The 22,500-nt window shown below is 43.3% G+C and overlaps 2 protein-coding genes across 3 annotated transcripts in view; both read left to right on the forward strand.

Moving 5' to 3' along the window:
- Positions 1-9,383, forward strand: part of LOC310870771 (integrin alpha-6-like) — a 57,654-nt gene extending 48,271 nt beyond the window's left edge. Inside the window, exons 22-26 of the mRNA XM_083782075.1 lie at positions 349-459; positions 1,926-2,024; positions 4,509-4,634; positions 6,786-6,891; positions 9,225-9,383. Coding sequence (XP_083638201.1) covers positions 349-459; positions 1,926-2,024; positions 4,509-4,634; positions 6,786-6,863 — 414 coding nt within the window. The 3' untranslated portion in view covers positions 6,864-6,891; positions 9,225-9,383. The remainder of the gene's footprint in view (positions 1-348; positions 460-1,925; positions 2,025-4,508; positions 4,635-6,785; positions 6,892-9,224) is intronic.
- Positions 9,384-22,460: 13,077 nt separating this feature from the next.
- LOC310870930 (electrogenic aspartate/glutamate antiporter SLC25A12, mitochondrial-like) overlaps positions 22,461-22,500 on the forward strand; it is a 38,594-nt gene continuing 38,554 nt past the window's right edge. For both annotated transcript variants that reach the window (XM_083782309.1, XM_083782310.1), the window contains exon 1: positions 22,461-22,500. This exon is cut by the window's right edge and continues 89 nt beyond it. In XM_083782309.1, the coding sequence (XP_083638435.1) occupies positions 22,480-22,500 (21 nt within the window). In that variant the 5' untranslated portion in view covers positions 22,461-22,479.

Genomic DNA, 22,500 nt, shown 5'->3' on the forward strand with positions numbered 1-22,500 from the left:
TGGTGTGTGGTGTGTGGTGTGTGGTGTGTGGTGTGTGGTGTGTGGTGTGTGGTGGGGTGTGTGGGTGTGTGTGTGTGCGGTGTGTTTGGTGTGTGTGTGGTGTGGTGTCTGTGTCTGTGTCTGTGTGTGTGGTGTGGTGTGTGTGTGTGTGTGTGTGTGTGTGTGTGGTGTGTGTGTGTGTGTGTGTGTGTGTGTGTGTGTGTGTGTGTGTGTGGTGTGTGTGTGGTGTGTGTGTGTGTGTGTGTGTGTGTGTGTGTGTGTGTGTGTGTGTGTGTGTGTGTGTGGTGTGTGTGTGTGTGTGTGTGTGTGTGTGTGTGGTGTGTGGTGTGTGTGTGTGTGTGTGTGTAGTCCTGCAGCAGTGGGGCCCGGTGTGTAGAGCTTCGCTGCCCCCTACAGGGCCTGGACAGCGATGCGGTCGTCACTCTGTACGCTCGCCTGTGGAACAGCACCTTCCTGGAGGTAACCAATCACATCGCTCCTTTTATTTACCTTATTTACCTTCCACCAATCAGACTTCAGGTTCCATTTACTACAGTATGTCACTCAGTCACTCATTATCTCCATACATGGTGAATGCCCCTATATATGGTGCCCAGGTCATCGTGACATCATCAGGGATGGAGAAATACGACCCGCTGTCACAATTAACCCCATATATGGAGATCCCTGATGTCATCATTATAGGCAGGCAGGCATTTTTTTCTTTTTGGCTTCCGCCTTTATTTTTTATTTTTTATAGAGAGACAGACAGGAAATGGGGAGAGAGATGTGGGGGGGGAAGACATGCAGTAAAGGCCGTCGGGATCGGGAGTCGAACCCGCGGCACACTGGACTGCCAGACTGGATCTTTACAGTATTTACATGTTGTGTGGAATGTCTGCGACCAAGGATCAGGCGGGACGGGGAATTGCAGCAGTTTCAACAGCTTTTTATTTCATCAACAAGGAAAATTATATTACAGGCAGAAGGAGAAACCCCACGTAGGTTTCTGGGCAAATTATATCCCACACAAACGTCTGTTCCACAGGCGTTTTCCTCAGCCTGGAGAAGGATGAGAACAGAAGATTAGATTTCAACTCAGGTTTGTACAGTCTCTGATAGCACGCTCCTCACTGGAGGGCTCTGGGTTAACAACGATAAGCCGGGACGGGGATGCCTTGCTTCGGGTGACGTCATCGGTCTTTATCTTTAACTGTAGTGGGTCTTCTCTCCCGATAGCGGGGGGGGGTTCAGCTCCGAGAGAGCGTAAGTCTTCAGGCCGCTCTCGGCGAATCAAATGAGCGCCTGTATGCCAGACAGTGCTCAATATAATATCAATAATAACAGGTTTCTTTCCGACCTTATTCTTGTAGTTTCCGCGTCACCATCGCTGTGGCGGGCTGCCTTCCTCCAGCAGCGAGATGTGTGAAAATGGAACTCCTGTTCCTTTATTGTTTTAATCGTACAGTCCGATACATTTCCTGGACCGTTCCTAAGAGCCTGTGGTGAGAGGAGAGTGACAGTTAAGACATGCAGGGTTATACACATGAATGTGTGTTTGGTGGAAGTGTGTGTGTGTCTTCTTACCCCCCGACGGTATTTGCTGTGCGTGCCTGCGTGTGTGTGAACCAGCCGCTGTCAGACACAGACTGAATCTTCCTTTTTATATGACGGGTGTGGCCGCTTGCTGATTTGGGTGTGGTCGTTCCATCATCTCAATCTGGTGGAGGAGGAGATTCGGGACGTATACATTCCCTACTACACGGCCGAGGGCGGGCCTAACGGTCCGAGGCGTCTTCTGTCTGACAGCGTGTCTGGTTGCCCTGGCAACGCACTTACCACCGTGGGGTGTCGCTAGCGAGACCCCACAATGTATATATTGTATGTTTACAGTAATAACATGTATGTATTGTATGTTTACAGTAATAACATGTATGTATTTCCAGGACTTCTCTGAGCTGAACTACCTGGATGTTCTGGTGGACGCGTCTATCAGTGTGGAGGGAAAGGCAAAGAACATGGTTCTGAAGAACGCCAATACACAGGTCTGTAAAACTACTGCTACTGCTACTACATAAAGGGTGTTCAATAGCACTGATTTATGCAAACGGAAAATGGAGTTAGGTGGTTTCCTCCCGAACAGCAACGATATATGAATATGTTTACAGGTCAGAGTAACAGGGTTCATTGATATATTCATAGATATATGAATATGTTTACAGGTCAGACAGAGTAACAGGGTTTGTTGATATATTCATAGATATATGAATATGTTTACAGGTCAGACAGAGTAACAGGGTTCATTGATATATTCATAGATATATGAATATGTTTACAGGTCAGACAGAGTAACAGGGTTCATTGATATATTCATAGATATATGAATATGTTTACAGGTCAGAGTAACAGGGTTTATTGATATATTCATAGATATATTAATATGTTTACAGGTCAGACAGAGTAACAGGGTTCATTGATATATTCATAGATATATGAATATGTTTACAGGTCAGAGTAACAGTGTTTATTGATATATTCATAGATATATGAATATGTTTACAGGTCAGAGTAACAGGGTTCATTGATATATTCATAGATATATGAATATGTTTACAGGTCAGACAGAGTAACAGGGTTCATTGATATATTCATAGATATATTAATATGTTTACAGGTCAGACAGAGTAACAGGGTTCATTGATATATTCATAGATATATGAATATGTTTACAGGTCAGAGTAACAGGGTTTATTGATATATTCATAGATATATTAATATGTTTACAGGTCAGAGTAACAGGGTTCATTGATATATTCATAGATATATGAATATGTTTACAGGTCAGAGTAACAGGGTTCATTGATATATTCATAGATATATGAATATGTTTACAGGTCAGACAGAGTAACAGGGTCCATTGATATATTCATAGATATATTAATATGTTTACAGGTCAGACAGAGTAACAGGGTTCATTGATATATTCATAGATATATGAATATGTTTACAGGTCAGACAGAGTAACAGGGTTCATTGATATATTCATAGATATATGAATATGTTTACAGGTCAGACAGAGTAACAGGGTTCATTGATATATTCATAGATATATTAATATGTTTACAGGTCAGACAGAGTAACAGGGTTCATTGATATATTCATAGATATATTAATATGTTTACAGGTCAGACAGAGTAACAGGGTTCATTGATATATTCATAGATATATGAATATGTTTACAGGTCAGAGTAACAGGGTTCATTGATATATTCATAGATATATTAATATGTTTACAGGTCAGAGTAACAGGGTTCATTGATATATTCATAGATATATTAATATGTTTACAGGTCAGAGTAACAGGGTTCATTGATATATTCATAGATATATTAATAATGTCAACACTAGCATGACTGAAGGAAAAGAGGGACACAACATAAGCAGCATGTGCTTAAATTCATGTTTAGAAAATGTTTCAGATGTCAAACATTTCTGAGATGGTGGAATGATGACGGATGATGGTCATGGAAGAGCAAAGAGAATCAACTTAAAAAAAATGTATATATAGTATTTTTTTATTAACACATTTAGTGCCGGAAGTGCTTCAAAATAGGAGCTCTGGGTGCCGGAGTTGTCTGATCGCTTTTACTCTGAAAGCCATGACCCGGAAACACTTTCCAAAAGAAAGTTGACTTTACAAAGAGACCTCACATCCCCGATCGTCTTAATTAATTTTTTTACGCTCCAAAAAACGTTCATATTTTGCGGGAGAGAGACGGATGAGGAGCAGAAATGAAGCGCCAGCATATCGATCCATTCATCACCACGGAGAGCGCCCTGGATTATAGGAGATACGAGTCATTCTTTCCGCCGCGCTAACATGGGAGTCAATGACAAGCTAATAGTTGCACGGAGCGTTAGCGTACGGAAAGCGAAAAGCAAAATGCCAAAAGGAAAAATTCTGAATATTCTTATCTCGCCCCGTATCTTTGAGGGTGCGCTAGGGCGTACAGGTACGTCCATTGGACCTCTCGGTTCGAAATCCTTATGACGTTCTGAACGGGAACCCATTTTGGTGTTAGCATCATGTTATGCTTTAGCTATTGAAAAATAGCAGATCTACAAGCTCATGGCGCGCCACCGAGTGGCGCGCTACGAGCTTGTAGGTCTGCTATTTTTGAAAAATCGAAGAACGACTGACATTTGTAGAATCTGATCTCAGGTCAGAATGGGTTCATCAGACCAGTGTGTGTCCAGTGGAAACCTCGTATGAATCTGATCTCAGGTCAGAATGGGTTCATCAGACCAGTGTGTGTCCAGTGGAAACCTCGTATGAATCTGATCTCAGGTCAGAATGGGTTAATAGATATAATAGATATATAGATGATGTATTTATTTATATGTTTCCAGGTCAGAGTGACCGTCTTCCCAGAGAGAAGGGCAGCGCAGTACGGAGGTCTTCCATCATACAGTATATATTAATAGATATAATAGATATATAGATGATGTATTTATTTATATGTTTCCAGGTCAGAGTGACCGTCTTCCCAGAGAGAAGGGCAGCGCAGTACGGAGGTCTTCCATGGTGGATCATCCTGGTAGCCATCTTGTTAGGCCTGTTGCTGCTGGGCCTGTTGGTCTTCCTGCTCTGGAAGGTAAACATTATACGTCCATCTTTAACCGCTTATCCGTAGTCGGGCCACGGGGGCAACGGGTTGAGACTTCACTCTCCTGATCGCTCCTTTTATTTACCTTCCTGGAGGTACGAGCACCAATCAGATAGCTCCTTTTATTTACCTTCCTGGAGGTACGAGCACCAATCAGATAGCTCCTTTTATTTACCTTCCTGGAGGTACGAGCACCAATCAGATAGCTCCTTTTATTTACCTTGCTGGAGGTGTGAGCACCAATCACATAGCTCCTTTTATTTACCTTGCTGGAGGTGTGAGCACCAATCACATAGCTCCTTTTATTTACCTTGCTGGAGGTGTGAGCACCAATCAGATAGCTTCTTTTATTTACCTTCCTGGGGGTACGAGCACCAATCATATAGCTCCTTTTATTTACCTTGCTGGAGGTGTGAGCACCAATCAGATAGCTCCTTTTATTTACCTTCCTGGAGGTACGAGCACCAATCAGATAGCTCCTTTTATTTACCTTCCTGGAGGTACGAGCACCAATCAGATAGCTCCTTTTATTTACCTTCCTGGAGGTGTGAGCACCAATCACATAGCTCCTTTTATTTACCTTGCTGGAGGTACGAGCACCAATCAGATAGCTCCTTTTATTTACCTTGCTGGAGGTATGAGCACCAATCACATAGCTCCTTTTATTTACCTTCCTGGAGGTATGAGCACCAATCACATAGCTCCTTTTATTTACCTTGCTGGAGGTGTGAGCACCAATCACATAGCTCCTTTTATTTACCTTGCTGGAGGTATGAGCACCAATCACATAGCTCCTTTTATTAAAAAAAAAGTCAAATAAACAGGTTTGCAGATAAGGGGTATAGTATGGCGAAAATTGTTATAACATGAATAATAAATAAATAGTTATAACATAAATAATAAATAATTAGTTCTAACAAGTCGCCCCATCTCCCTGTACGGACATACTGAAGACATATTGATGACATATTGATGACATATTGATGACATATTGATGACATATTGATGACCCCCTGCATGTTGTAACCATGTTTAACTCTCCGATCGCCCGGGGTTATTATCTAATCCATTACATCAGCGATTTGTATCAGCGGAGCACTTTGACCGACGGACCGGATGTTGAACCGGATGTGGCTGAAGCAGCTAAATGTAGTTTTTAGTTATTAACGTTTCAAAATTTTCGTTCTCGTCGGCTAAACGGGGGGGGGGGGTGGGGTGGAACATTTTCAACGACGTCTCACTGTTACGCAACATCGATTATTGCGCAACAGGCGCTCCTATAGGCTCATCGAAAAGGTCCCCCCCCCCCCCCCCTGTTTAGCCGACGACAACGGAAATCTTAAAACGTTAATAACTCACGATCTAAATCATCCCGTCTAATTATAAAAATAAATGTCATGTGTCAGACAGGCCCCCCCGCTGTCCAGTCATTAGTGGCGTTAGATTTAACCTTACCTCCCGTTGTTGTTGTCGATCGCCTTAGGGGTGTTTTGGCTACAGCGGGCATGTGTGCGTTTGACGTAAAGCGCACTGCGCGCACAAAGTATGCGTGCGAAATGCCCCGCGGCTACACCAGATCTGTGGCGCACGGCAGGTTTGTGCGGGACCTTCCGGGAGGATATATAGATATGCGTGCATGGGGGCATTAATATACGCACGTAAAACAATTAGAACCGATCCTATTTTTAGAGCACGCGTAGGATGGCCCGCGGTAACTGGTAGCTAGCTTGGCCGTTAGCTGCTATAGCCACACCCGGGACAAGATCCAGTCCGTCGGTAAAAGTGCTCCGGGCGCTATAAACGCTGGGCACATTTTATTAACCCATTCTGACCTGAGATCAGATTCTATAAACGTCTTCTACATCCTGACAGTTTTCTGAAAAAGCTATGTTTCTATGTCAGTCGTTCTTCGATTTTTCAAAAATAGCAGACCTACAAGCTCGTATCGCGCCACTCGGTGGCGCGATATGAGCTTGTAGATCTGCTATTTTTAAATGGCTAAAGCACGACATGATGCTAACACCAAAATGGGTTCCCGTTCAGAATGGGTTAATGGATTAAATAACCCCCGGGGCAATAAATGTGTTAATAGCACCCCCTACTGTCTAGACTGTTGCTGTAACCATGTTCTCTCCTCAGTGCGGATTCTTTGGCCAGAAGGACAAAGAGGAGGACGGGCCGTCCTCAGACAAAGAGAGACTGACGTCTGACGCCTAGAGAGTCTTTATAGGAGACGGACTGACTGGTAAAACATCTGGATCACAAGGAAAGACGTCTCGGCACACTGTCTTCAACTGTCCATTCTGACCTGAGATCAGATTCTAAAAAAAAATGTTCTTCTACATCCTGACAGTTTTTCTGAAAAAGCTATGTTTCTATAATGTCAGTCGTTCTTCGATTTTTCAAAAATAGCAGACCTACAAGCTCGTGTAGCTTGAGCGTGAGCTTGTAGATCTGCTATTTTTTCAATAGCTAAAGAATAATATAATGCTAACACCAAAAGGGGTTCCCGCTCCAGAATGGGTTAGTAAGGGAACCGCAACATTTGGGCCTGTAGTGTAGGGCCCTTTATCGGGATAATATCTTTATCTTTTTTAGACCAGTGGTTTTCAGCCCTTTTCATATCAAGGCCCAGTATATTTATTCCTACGGAGCAGATATTTTATAGTCTCTCAAAACCAAAACTAAAGAATATTCTCGTTGTCGACACACAAGTCCGTACGTTTGACAAACGTCGATCAAAATAACAATCCTTCTACTTTGTCTAATCTGTGTAGACTTCTTGTAAATTTAGCAATGCCCAATGTTTAACAATAATTTGTAACTCATTGAGCGCGTACAATTAAAGGTATATTCAGTGATTTCACTCAAAAAACCTTAGGTTTCGTTTTTGCCCTGGGACCCAGCCTTTCGTCCAATCAGGATAGAGAGTCAAAAACGAAACCTAAGGTTTTTTGACCCCCAGGGGTTAACTGGGGACAGGGAGGAACTCCTTATATGGTCAGCACACTCTATAGTAGGGAGGATTATCACAACAAAACAAAAAAATAAGTGCTATTTGAATTAAGTGAAATCACTGAATATACCTTTAAACCAAAAGGACCCGTACGTGCATTAGGTTTCCATTTGGTTTCATTTCACGCTCTCAATGAGTTAAATATCCGTGAGGGTCCCTGACTCCTGAGGGTCCATTTGGTTACCAACTCACCATCGTTTAGCACGGGGACCACCTGGAACCCCCTCAAGGACCCCTGTTGGTCCCCTCATAAGGACCAACTGTTTGAGAGCCACTGTTTTAGAAGTAAGTATTTCACTTCATTTGAAGACAGTGTGCAGCGGGAGTTCTTTCCTTTTTTTCAGCACGTGGGACACTCTGCTGTCCTCCTCCTCCTAAGCACACCCGTCGCCCGTAGGTGTGCAAAACACCTTGCTTTTCTCCCACATGGTGAAACATCTGAAAACATCTCTCTTTGCTGTGAGGGCTCTGTGCTGTGAGCAGAGCTCTCTGCTGTGAGGGCTCTGTGCTGTGAGCAGAGCTCTCTGCTGTGAGGGCTCTGTGCTGTGAGCAGAGCTCTCTGCTGTGAGGGCTCTGTGCTGTGAGCAGAGCTCTCTGCTGTGAGGGCTCTGTGCTGTGAGCAGAGCTCTCTGCTGTGAGGGCTCTGTGCTGTGAGCAGAGCTCTCTGCTGTGAGCTCTGTGATGTGAGGGCTCTGTGCTGTGAGGGCTCTGTGCTGTGAGCAGAGCTCTGTGCTGTGAGGGCTCTGTGCTGTGAGCAGAGCTCTCTGCTGTGAGCTCTGTGATGCGAGGGCTCTGTGCTGGCTGCTCTATGGTCATCTTCCTGTACGACCATATATGGTGGTGCTGCTTGGAGGCGCTGAATGCGGTGTAGTTATATTAGCTGCTGAATGACCGACCGACCGACCGCCGTTCGCTATGCTATGGTGTGTGTGTGTGTGTGTGTGTGCGTGTGCGTGTGCGCGTATGTGTGTGCGTGCTCTCATTGACTTGAACGTCCACTCCGGCTGCAGTTGATTGGCTCCCGTGCTGCGACCAATCAGCCGTCTGGGACTGCATGACATCACTGTCCTGACCTACTTTTTAATGTACCTTGTTCTGCTCTGTGCATGAAGGAAGGAATGAAGGAAGGAAGGAAGGAAGGAATGAAGGAAGGAATGAAGGAATGGTCGTCTCAACATCACTGACACACTTCACTGCTTGGGCTCTTCCTACTTGAGATCAATCTATTGTGATTGATTGATTTGATTGCTTTTGGGGACAAAAATGTAAACAACATGATGTACATTTGAGCTAAACACACCTCTCCTCTCCTCTCCTCTCCTCTCCTCTCCTCTCCTCTCCTCTCCTCTCCTCTCCTCTCCTCTCCTCTCCTCTCCTCTCCTCTCCTCTCCTCTCCTCTCCTCTCCTCTCCTCTCCTCTCCTCTCCTCTCCTCTCCTCTCCTCTCCTCTCCTCTCCCCTCCCCCCCCCCTCCTCCTCTCCTCTCCTCTCCTCTCCTCTCCTCTCCTCTCCTCTCCTCTCCTCTCCTCTCCTCTCCTCTCCTCTCCTCTCCTCTCCTCTCCAGTGTGGGTTTTTTCGTCGTTCTAAGTTCCAGGGCGTTCCCAGCGTTCCCAGCTACAGCGCTGTGAGGATCAGACGGGAGGAGAGGAGCGAGACGGACTGGGAATACCAGGAGAAGAAGAGCTGGACGACCACATGGACCCCCAAGGACCACTACTCTTAACTTAACCCCCAAGGACCCCCAAGGACCACTACTCTTAACTTAACTCTACATGGACCCCCAAGGACCTTAACTTAACTACGGAATACCCTGGACAAGCACATGGACCCCAGACAAACACCACTACTCTGTTTTTCTTCTCTATAATTTTTATCCCACGATTTTGTAACCCATTTTTTCACCCAGTGTCAATTATCTAATGTAATCCTGGGCGCTACACTTCCTCTGCCAACCTGGGGGGGGCAGCGGACTGTCTTCATGCTCCTTCTGTGCATGAGGTGTCCAAGTTGCTCCTTTACAACCTGACAGGGGGGAGTTTCCCTGGTTGGACGTAGCGCGTGGAAGGAGCACGTTATTCCAACCAGTTCCTTTCCCCTCCATCAGGCGCCCCGGCTGGCCAGGGGGAGGCAGTATAGAGACCAGTTCCTTTCCCCTCCATCAGGCGCCCCGGCTGGCCAGGGGGAGGCAGTATAGAGACCAGTTCCTTTCCCCTCCATCAGGCGCCCCGGCTGGCCAGGGGGAGGCAGTATAGAGACCAGTTCCTTTCCCCTCCATCAGGCGCCCCGGCTGGCCAGGGGGAGGCAGTATAGAGACCAGTTCCTTTCCCCTCCATCAGGCGCCCCGGCTGGACAGGGGGAGGCAGTTTAGAGACCAGTTCCTTTACCCTCCATCAGGCGCCCCGGCTGGCCAGGGGGAGGCAGTTTAGAGACCAGTTCCTTTCCCCTCCATCAGGCGCCCCGGCTGGCCAGGTGGAGGCAGTATAGAGACCAGTTCCTTTCCCCTCCATCAGGCGCCCCGGCTGGCCAGGGGGAGGCAGTTTAGAGACCAGGATTACTGCATGTTTTTGTGAGGGTACCTACCCACTACTCTTAACTACAGAATAAGGACCATTACTCTTAACTTACCTACAAAGACCATGACTCTTAAAGAGTAAAGATACATTGTTTGTATTTTTCCAGTTTTTCACGTGTCTATGAGGTGACAGTACTTCATTAGACACCCTGGAGTCGTTTTTATGTGCAATGGTGTATTCACTTTGTATTTAGGGTTTCTTCCTGGAGGCTGAACCCTCGACAGTCAAACGGGCCAATGAAATAAACAGTAATATAGTGACATCACACTATCAGCCCCTCCCCTAACCCCTCCCCCTTTATCATAGAACTACAGCTGTGGGTGTGGCTTCAGTCCAGGTGGATCACCACCCATCACCCCCCCCCCCCCCCCCCACCAGGCAAACCAGGCATACTTAATGAACTGCTGGGCGTGTCCACGTAAAAACTACATTTTAACAAATACTGTACACTTTATTTTGAAAATAATTATACCTCCTTATATAACAATAAGACCTGATGATCATGTTTTAGGGTGGAAAACAATCACGGCACTCCATCTTTAACCCATTCTGACCTGAGATCAGATTCACACGAGGTTTCCACTGGACACACACTGGTCTGATGAACCCATTCTGACCTGAGATCAGATTCTAAAAATGTCAGTCGTTCTTCGATTTTTCAAAAAATAGCAGACCTACAAGCTCGTATCGCGCCACTCGGTGGCGCGATATGAGCTTGTAGATCTGCTATTTTTAAATAGCTAAAGCATAACATGATGCCGACACCAAAATGGGTGCCCGGTCAGAATGGGTTAAAGGACAACTTTAGTTTTTTTTTCAACTAAGGTTCATGTTTTAGGTTATTAGAGAAAGTAAAATATTATTTTCATTTGCTGCTTTCTTTCGTTTTAGGGATTTCAGCTGTTTTCGACCATGGGGCTAAATATGTTCTTGACTCCTTTTTTATTATTTTATTTACTATAGTCTTAGAGTCAGTCCTGTCACATTTCAGTCCCTCCCCCTTTCAGGACGACGAGTGGCCCAGGAAATGAATCCCAATGCATTCGTCCCATAGGCTTTTCTTAAAGTATTTATTCAAAGACGGTTAGGCCGCGGACAAAGCCAACTCGGATCGTGACGAATCATGACAATGAACACAATGTTTTGGGCCGAAAACAAAACATTGTGTCGTCTCCTGCCTTTATTTTCTTCTTTCTAATGATTTGATCGGCCCCAAAACATTGTGTTCATTGTGATGATTTGTCACGATCCGAGTTGGCTTTGTCCGCGGCGTAACCGTCTTTAAATAAATACTTTAAAGGTTTTATGACATTCATTTTCATTTTTTTTTTTTTTTTTTTTTTATGACCTCAATTACACCCAAAAAACCTGAACTTTGAACATTCAGTGGATTTTCTGTGGTCTGAGTTTTCTTTGGGGTTTTTTGGGCCTTTTGAGCTACAATGAAAACAGGCAACACAGTGAAACAGTGACATCTGCTGGCAAATCCCATTGACAGATTTGCAGTAAGTGATGTCACTTACTGCCGGCAAATCAGAGCACCTGTTTGAGCCAGAAAACCCCAGATCACAGAAAATCTACTGAATGTTAAAAGTTCATGTTTTTTGGCTGCAATTGAGATTAGAAAACCTAAAAAAAACAAGAACAATTCCAAAACCTTTTTTTTTAATGTCACAATCCCTTTAAGAAATGCCTATGAGGAAAATGAACGGCGATTTATTTTCCGGGTCTCTCGAGGGGGCGGGACTGCGACGCTCTGTAGTCAGTCCTGTCACATTTATTCTATAGAGTCAGTCCTGTCACATTTATTCTATAGAGTCATTCCTGTCACATTTATTCTATAGATTCAGTCCTGTCACATTTATTCTATAGATTCAGTCCTGTCACATTTATTCTATAGATTCAGTCCTGTCACATTTATTCTATAGATTCAGTCCTGTCACATTTATTCTATAGATTCAGTCCTGTCACATTTATTCTATAGAGTCAGTCCTGTCACATTTATTCTATAGATTCAGTCCTGTCACATTTCCTCCATAGATTCAGTCCTGTCACATTTATTCTATAGAGTCAGTCCTGTCACATTTCCTCCATAGATTCAGTCCTGTCACATTTATTCTATAGAGTCAGTCCTGTCACATTTCCTCCATAGATTCAGTCCTGTCACATTTATTCTATAGAGTCAGTCCTGTCACATTTATTCTATAGATTCAGTCCTGTCACATTTCCTCCATAGATTCAGTCCTGTCACATTTATTCTATAGAGTCAGTCCTGTCACATTTATTCTATAGAGTCAGTCCTGTCACATTTCCTCCATAGATTCAGTCCTGTCACATGTCCTCCATAGATTCAGTCCTGTCACATTTCCTCCATAGAGTCAGTCCTGTCACATTTATTCTATATGTCACATTTATTCTATAGATTCAGTCCTGTCACATTTATTCTATAGAGTCAGTCCTGTCACATTTATTCTATAGATTCAGTCCTGTCACATTTATTCTATAGAGTCAGTCCTGTCACATTTATTCTATAGATTCAGTCCTGTCACATTTCCTCCATAGATTCAGTCCTGTCACATTTATTCTATAGAGTCAGTCCTGTCACATTTCCTCCATAGATTCAGTCCTGTCACATTTATTCTATAGAGTCAGTCCTGTCACATTAATTCTATAGAGTCAGTCCTGTCACATTTATTCTATAGATTCAGTCCTGTCACATTTATTCTATAGAGTCAGTCCTGTCACATTTATTCTATAGATTCAGTCCTGTCACATTTATTCTATAGATTCAGTCCTGTCACATTTATTCTATAGATTCAGTCCTGTCACATTTCCTCCATAGATTCAGTCCTGTCACATTTATTCTATAGAGTCAGTCCTGTCACATTTATTCTATAGAGTCAGTCCTGTCACATTTCCTCCATAGATTCAGTCCTGTCACATTTCCTCCATAGAGTCAGTCCTGTCACATTTATTCTATATGTCACATTTATTCTATAGATTCAGTCCTGTCACATTTATTCCATAGATTCAGTCCTGTCACATTTATTCTATAGATTCAGTCCTGTCACATTTATTCTATAGATTCAGTCCTGTCACATTTATTCCATAGATTCAGTCCTGTCACATTTATTCTATAGATTCAGTCCTGTCACATTTCCTCCATAGATTCAGTCCTGTCACATTTATTCTATAGATTCAGTCCTGTCACATTTATTCTATAGAGTCAGTCCTGTCACATTTCCTCCATAGATTCAGTCCTGTCACATTTATTCTATAGAGTCAGTCCTGTCACATTTATTCTATAGAGTCAGTCCTGTCGCATGTCCTCCATAGATTCAGTCCTGTCACATTTCATGTCACATTTCCTCCATAGATTCAGTCCTGTCACATGTCCTCCATAGATTCAGTCCCTCTACATTCTCCTGAATGCCCGTCATGGTCACACCAATACAAATATGAGTTATTGTTGTTGTTCTGAACCAGATTGTAGGTGTTTAGTATTGTTTGTTCCAACAGGAAGAGTATTAACCACTTATCCACCGGTGATAACCTGTCCATTAATATGATGTTCTCTTCATGTTGTGTAACTCCATCATTAATTAATCACAAAGCTTTTTTTGTCCATTGAGGTTTGGCCTGATAGATGGAGATGTGTCTTTTTTACCGCGTGTGTTTCTTTGATGTTTAGACTAGTCTCTGTTACAAAATAAATGTGTATTTTTGTAATCTGTAATTTGGACCTAATTTGGAGCTCCTCCTAGACTGGTTTCTGAACCGCCCACAGCCCTCCTATGAAACACAGACTGGTTTCTGAACTGCCCACAGCCCTCCTATGAGACACAGACTGGTTTCTGAACCGCCCACAGCCCTCCTATGAGACACAGACTGGTTTCTGAACCGCCCACAGCACTCCTATGAGACAGACTGGTTTCTGAACCGCCCACAGCCCTCCTATGAAACAGAGACTGGTTTCTGAACCGCCCACAGCCCTCCTATGAGACACAGACTGGTTTCTGAACCGCCCACAGCCCTCCTATGAGACACAGACTGGTTTCTGAACCGCCCACAGCCCTCCTAAGAGACACAGACTGGTTTCTGAACTGCCCACAGCCCTCCTATGAGACACAGACTGGTTTCTGAACTACCCACAGCCCTCCTATGAAACAGAGACTGGTTTCTGAACCGCCCACAGCCCTCCTATGAGACACAGACTGGTTTCTGAACCGCCCACAGCCCTCCTATGAAACAGAGACTGGTTTCTGAACCGCCCACAGCCCTCCTATGAGACACAGACTGGTTTCTGAACTGCCCACAGCCCTCCTATGAGACACAGACTGGTTTCTGAACTGCCCACAGCCCTCCTATGAGACACAGACTGGTTTCTGAACTGCCCACAGCCCTCCTATGAGACACAGACTGGTTTCTGAACTGCCCACAGCCCTCCTATGAGACACAGACTGGGTAGAAAGAAAATGGTGGTATTTTGTCATGAACATTAGTGAGCACCTATTATATGAGGAGCTCAAAGCACCAACGAGCTGGCCGGATGTCTGCAGAACCTCTCTGGGAGAACCAGGATGTCTGGAAGCGACGATGGACGACCTAGAGAGAATTTTGTGAAGATAGGTTGAAAAGTGGTAAAGTGGTCCTTTAAAGGTTTTATGACATTCATTTTCATTTCTTTTTCTTTTTTCTTTTAGGTTTTATGACCTCAATTACACCCAAAAAACCTGAACTTTGAACATTCAGTGGATTTTCTGTGGTCTGAAGTTTTCTTTGGGTTTTTTTGGGCCTTTTGAGCTACAATGAAAACAGGCAACACAGTGAAAAAGTGACATCTGCTGGCAAATCCCATTGACATATATGGGATTTGCAGTAAGTGATGTCACTTACTGCCGGCAAATCAGAGCACCTGTTTGAGCCAGAAAACCCCAGATCACAGAAAATCTACTGAATGTTAAAAGTTCATGTTTTTTGGGTGCAATTGAGATTAGAAAACCTAAAAAAAATAAGAACAATTCCAAAACCTTTTTTTTAATGTCACAATCCCTTTAAGTTTAAATGTGGTGTTGGTATGGATGCTGAACTTTTTACAGAAATATATTTATTTTATTCTGTTACTGAAATATAAATATAGGCTATATATATATATATATATATATATATATATATATATATATGTATGCCTAACGATGGCACTGGGTTGACGAGCATGGAATGTGATGTATGATGATAAGAGTGCCCCTCACTTCACGCAAGTGTGATTTTTTTTACATATATAAATGTCTGATGTCATATAGAGATAGATGATGATGTCATAGATATGATTGAACATGCAGGCTTGTAGATCTGCTTCTTTTGGTTTTTAAAGATTGTGAAAATATAGCAGATGTACAAGTTCTATCATATTGCAGCATATGTCACACCGTGACGTGATGTGAGCTTGCAGATCTGCTATTTAAGCATAGAATGTGGTTAAAGTAAAACTGATTGTGAACAAAATAAAGCTTAAAATAATTGTTAACTATTTATTTATGTATTTCTCCTGGTATTTATTTATTTGTCAAGTATTCATCCAATAAATCAATCAATCAAAACGGAGAGAAAAGTAGAAAAGTAAGTAAAATGTAGGCTTTGCTGCCACCTTGTGGTGACAACGGGAGGTCACATTCACAATGCTGCTGGTGTCGTACATTAAAAATCATGGTTCATTAAAATATAGATATTATAATCCAATCCAGCCATTTCTAATAATGTGAACCAATAACTATTGTAAATGTAGAATAATTGTAATAATTATATGTTCTTAAACATGTTTCTAATCAGAACCAATAACAAACGAAGTCCACACCCACAACACCAGAGGGAGTGCAACAAACCATGTACAACCCAGATTCGGCACAAACAAGGGACCCCTGGGGGTCCCCAAATAGCTAAATGATAGTTTGGAACCAAATGGACCCTTATTTATAATAATATAAATCGGGGGTCTCAGACTATATAAATGCCATTAAATGAGGGTCCCTCCGTAGTAGACTAATGCATGTCAAACTGGGGGGCCCTCCTTGCACTGCACACACACAGGAACGCGCGCGCGCGCGCACGCACACACGTACGGAATGAGACAGCTAGGGAGAGAGAGAGAGAGAGAGAGAGAGAGAGACACACAGAGAGAGAGAGAGAGAGAGAGAGAGAGAGACACACAGAGAGAGAGAGAAAGAGAGAGAGACACACACACACACACACACACACACACACACACACACACAGAGAGAGATGGAGAGAGAGAGAGAGAGAAAGAGAGAGAGAGAGAGACACACACACACACACACACACACACACACACACACACACACACACACACACACACACACACACACACACACACACACACACACACACACACACACACACACACAGAGAGAGAGAGAGAGAGAGAGAGAGAGAGAGAGAGAGAGAGAGAGAGAGAGAGAGAGAGAGAGAGAGAGAGAGAGAGAGAGAGAGAGAGTCATGTTAACAGATGCTCTCTCTCCCACCAACACCTAGAGACAGGGTGACCCCGCCTCCTCCGGTGACGCTGTGCGTGACGTCACCGCCTCTCTCAACCTTTCTCTCTCTTTTTGTCACCAGCCAGCGGCGCGTGCGCACAGCTGTCCGCGTGACGTCACAAGCAGCATGGCGGTCAAGGTGACTATTGAGCATCTCTCTCTCCCTCTAATGTCTTTGAGCCGTTTCTAATGGTCTCTCGACCCGCGTTACTGTGTGTGTGTGTGTGCGTGCGTGCCTGTTGTTTGGCTGACAAGCTGATCTACAAGCTCACAACGCGACGCGTTGTGAGCTTGTAGATCAGCTGTCATCAAACGGCCGGTATGTACACAATACAGTCAGGACTGGAGTGTGTGTTTGCCTGTGTGTTTGTGTGTGTGTGTGTGTGTGTGTGTGTGTGTGTGTGTGTGTGTGTGAGAGAGAGAGAGAGAGAGAGTTTGCGAGTGTGTGAGCGTGCGTGCGTGTGTGTGTCGGTTCCGGATTCCGATTAGGAGTCAAATCGGATGCAGAAGGATGGATAGATAGCCAGGAGTGTTTTACCTAGATAAGATGGTGATGGTGTGTGTGTGCGTCCGTGCGTGCGTGTGTGTGTGTGTGGGCGTGACGTCTGTGACGTGTGTGCGTGACTTGCGTGTGTGTGTTTGAGTGACTGTGTTTGTGTGTGTGAGAGAGACTGCGTGTGTGTGTGTGTGTGTGTGTGTGTGTGTGTGTGTGTGTGTGTTAGAGAAGTCCTACCACATCAGACCTATCCTCCATGATAACACTATCATAATGTAACTGTTATGAATTAATATTAACTTATTATAATAATAAGTTAGTTATAATATTAACTCATTAACATGTTGGTGGTTTTCAACCCTTTTTTCATGTATTTATTCATTCAGCATCTCGAGCCTCGACCAGGAAAACTGAAGACTGTGTTGTTGTTCCATCCATGCTGTATTCAGACACGTGCACTAGACCTAGAATGCCTGTGATCGTTTCATTTTCATTTTCATTTAAATGTTCATGTATCACAGGCATAGATCGCTGGCACCAGGTCCTGGTAGAAATGAAAGATGCCTAAATGTGATAAATGCTCCGTTTGTACTCACCCATTAAATTATTCCAAAGACGTGGAGTGAAAAATGGTCCTCTAGTTTCATATCCATGTGAAAGTTCTGGCACAAAACGTGTATTTAGTCAATTATCAACACTTTTTCACGAGATGCACACGGACATCTTTCTCTCCGGGCGAGGGGGGGGGGGGGGGGGGGGGGGCGGAATAATAGATGAACTGACATCACCAGTTGACCAGCCCCGGAAACACAAACGTTTGGGTCACACAATTGGCAGGTGGTGTGATTAATTACCCAGCACCTATCGCAAAGCACCTGCCAATTGTGTGACCCAAACTTTAAAATGGCTGATCTACAAGCTCTCGACGCGTCGCAGCGTGACGCGTTGTGAGCTTGTAGATCTGCTTTTTTTTGCTATTTTGGGCCAAAAGTGCCCTCCTACTCTTTGTGTTGATGTTGGTACCATTAGGAGAGAAATAGAGATAATAGAGATGATCTCCTAATGGTACATCCTGGGACTAATTACATTGGAAACCTATTTACATCACTGAGTGCAGGACTGAACATATCAAAACTTCCTTCAGGAATCACAAATGTATCACAGGCCACTTAACAACAGGTGGTGTGATCAGTTACCACCTGTCCATACTGTACCTATACTGTACCCATACTGTACGACTGTGCTTCCCAAACATCAACTGTTCCCAAAGGAAGTTTTCCTCGTGTAAAAGTTGAGATATTTGACGGCCAAGCTACAGCGGGCATGTGTGCGTTTGACGTAAGCGCACTGCGCTCACAAAGTATGCGTGCGAAATGCCCCGCGGCTACACCAGATCTGTGGCGCGCGGCAGATTTGTGCGGGACCTTCCGGGAGGATATATAGATACGCGCGCATGGGGGCATTAATATACGCACGTAATTTTTTTTAGAACCGATCCTATTTTTAGAGCACGCGTAGGATGGCCCACGGTATCCGTGCGTCCGTGGTGTAGCTGGTATCATTGACATATATTGGTCCTATCCAAACGCACTGTACGCGCTACAGTAAACGCATACGCACGCGCGCAAAATTGCCTGATGTATCTTGGCCGTGACTTAAAACACGTTTTCTGCAAGAACTTTCAAATGGATATGAAACTAGAGCACAATATCTGACTCCAGGTGTGTGTGTGTGTGTGTGTGTGTGTGTGTGTGTGTGTGTGTGTGTGTGTGTGTGTGTGTGTGTGTGTGTGTGTGTGTGTGTGTGTGTGTGTGTGTGTGTGTGTGTGTGTGTGTGTGTGTGTGTGTGTGTGTGTGTGTGTGTGTGTGTGTGTGTGCGTGTGCGTGCGTGCGTGCGTGCGCAATATTATGCAATTATTGGTTTTAATTACTCCAGGTGACATGTTATATTAATTATGGGTTTTAATTACTCCAGGTGACATGTTATATTAATTATCGGTTTTAATTACTCCAGGTGCAATCCACCAAACGAGGCGATACCAGCGAGCTGAAGGCCATCTTCCAGAAGGTAGGAACAACATGTTAACACTTACACAGCGCTAGTATTTTCCCAGTGGAGCTCTTATTTTGAAAAGCCACATTTCCAGACTATACCGGAAGTGAACATAACCTAGTAAGCAGAGCAGGTCCCGGTCGGACAGGCCTTGTTTACCAAACGGATCTATACCGGGCCTCTGGAGAGCTCCACATCGCCGGCTCTGTGCCGTCAAAGAAACGCTGTTTTGACCAAAAAACGCCATCTGGGACATTAACCCATTCTGACCGGGCACCCATTTTGGTGTCAGCATCATGTTATGCTTTAGCTATTTAAAAATAGCAGATCTACAAGCTCATATCGCGCCACCGAGTGGCGCGATACGAGCTTGTAGGTCTGCTATTTTTGAAAAATCGAAGAGCGACTGACATTTTTAGAATCTGATCTCAGGTCAGAATGGGTTCATCAGACCAGTGTGTGTCCAGTGGAAACCTCGTATGAATCTGATCTCAGGTCAGAATGGGTTCATCAGACCAGTGTGTGTCCGGCGGAAACCTCGTATGAATCTGATCTCAGGTCAGAATGGGTTCATCAGACCAGTGTGTGTCCAGTGGTCAGAATGGTTTAAGGAATAGGAGATACAGGCCATTGAAATAAACCTAGAAGCTTTGTCATTGGTCGAGAATAAACGGTCAAATGACAATAAGGAAGTAGACAGGCAAATCGACCAATGACTTGGTAGGAAAATCTTTGATTGCAGATTGCGGCCCCTGGATGTGTCACAGAGGGAGCGTTTTACTCTGAATACCACATAACAATAAATAAAAAAGGTCATTACAATTTTGACAGATTATTGCCCACTGATGTTGCCTTACACAAAATAATGATTCCAGACTCCACACAGTGAGGCATACAGCTTAATAGGTTATTACGTTTCTTTGTGGGGGGTATCGGATCGGTACTCTGTATCGGCAGATACTGGACCCCCATGTATCCAAATCGGTATCGAATGCCAAAAAGCCGGATCGGTGCATCCCTAATTTTTTCTACTCTTAGATTAGACGTTGATTAGACGTCTATATATAGACGTTTTAAACAACAGCTAATCAACGTCTAATCTAAGGATAGACGTCTAAAAAACTTTCATTTTTAGACGATTTGTATCCCATTTTTAGACGCACGTCTAATGGCCGGCTATTGCTCAGTGGGTGCTTATAGCGGCTTTAAGTTAAATGTACTTAGTTACTTGTTTACACCAATGTGAGCATGACATGGCATGAGGCGGTAGGTAGGGGTGACTTTGGTGTGTGCGTGCGTGTGCACGTTCACGTGCGTGTGCATGTGTGTGTGTGTGTGTGTGTGTGTGTGTGTGTGCGTGCGTGCGTGGCCACAGTGTGACCTCCCTGTGGTGGTTAGCAGTTGCTGGAATGCGTGCAACACTGAATAGCTCATACCTACATGTGTGTGTGTGTGTGTGTGTCATGTGATGTTTAGTGTGTGTGTGTGTGTGTGTGTGTGTGCGTACAGTGTGTGTTTGCGTGCGTGCGTGTGTGTTTGCACCTCTGATCAGCGCGACGTGTTCAGACCTGTCGTTGTCGTTATTGCATAATAATCACCTGATTAATTTGCATAATCGCCACAATAATAGTTTCCATTCATCTGTGATCTGTCCACAACAGATCTACAAGCTCACAACATGCAACAGTAGCAGGGGTGGGGGTCTTGTTTCTAAAGTGTAGTTGTTTATTTGGTCTTGTTTCTAAAGTGTAGTGTTTATTTGGTCTTGTTTCTAAAGTGTAGTTGTTTATTTGGTCTTGTTTCTAAAGTGTAGTTGTTTATTTGGTCTTGTTTCTAAAGTGTAGTTGTTTATTTGGTCTTGTTTCTAAAGTGTAGTAGTTTATTTGGTCTTGTTTCTAAAGTGTAGTGTTTATTTGGTCTTGTTTCTAAAGTGTAGTTGTTTATTTGGGCTTGTTTCTAAAGTGTAGTTGTTTATTTGGTCTTGTTTCTAAAGTGTAGTTGTTTATTTGGTCTTGTTTCTAAAGTGTAGTTGTTTATTTGGTCTTGTTTCTAAAGTGTAGTTGTTTATTTGGTCTTGTTTCTAAAGTGTAGTTGTTTATTTGGTCTTGTTTCTAAAGTGTAGTTGTTTATTTGGTCTTGTTTCTAAAGTGTAGTTGTTTATTTGGTCTTGTTTCTAAAGTGTAGTTGTTTATTTGGTCTTGTTTCTAAAGTGTAGTTGTTTATTTGGTCTTGTTTCTAAAGTGTAGTTGTTTATTTGGTCTTGTTTCTGAAGTGTACGTAGTTGTTTATTTGGTCTTGTTTCTAAAGTGTAGTTGTTTATTTGATCTTGTTTCTAAAGTGTAGTTGTTTATTTGGTCTTGTTTCTAAAGTGTAGTTGTTTATTTGGTCTTGTTTCTAAAGTGTAGTTGTTTATTTGGTCTTGTTTCTAAAGTGTAGTTGTTTATTTGGTCTTGTTTCTAAAGTGTAGTTGTTTATTTGGTCTTGTTTCTAAAGTGTAGTTGTTTATTTGGTCTTGTTTCTAAAGTGTAGTTGTTTATTTGGTCTTGTTTCTAAAGTGTAGTTGTTTATTTGGTCTTGTTTCTAAAGTGTAGTTGTTTATTTGGTCTTGTTTCTAAAGTGTAGTTGTTTATTTGGTCTTGTTTCTAAAGTGTAGTTGTTTATTTGGTCTTGTTTCTAAAGTGTAGTTGTTTATTTGGTCTTGTTTCTAAAGTGTAGTTGTTTATTTGGTCTTGTTTCTAAAGTGTAGTTGTTTATTTGGTCTTGTTTCTAAAGTGTAGTTGTTTATTTGGTCTTGTTTCTAAAGTGTAGTTGTTTATTTGGTCTTGTTTCTAAAGTGTAGTTGTTTATTTGGTCTTGTTTCTAAAGTGTAGCTTATATTTTGAAGGAATTCCGGTGCTGATTGTGTTTAAAAAAATAGTAAAACATGGAAAATACATTGAGACCGTAGGGATGTAACATTATAATACATTGAGCATGTAACATTATAATACATTGAGACACAAGCGCTGGATATCGGAGGGGCTAGCACCCCTCAATAATAGTACGGTAATAATAATAATGATAATGTCTCTGTTTCAGTATGCCAGCGTGGTGGATAAGGGAGATAAGGATAAGGATGGAGATAAGGATAAGGATGCAGAGCGTCTCATGACGCCGGGCGACTTCGTC

Source organism: Protomyctophum parallelum (genome assembly GCF_964188405.1).
Source record: "Protomyctophum parallelum genome assembly, chromosome: 14".
In the NCBI taxonomy this organism is placed as follows: Eukaryota; Metazoa; Chordata; class Actinopteri; order Myctophiformes; family Myctophidae; genus Protomyctophum; species Protomyctophum parallelum.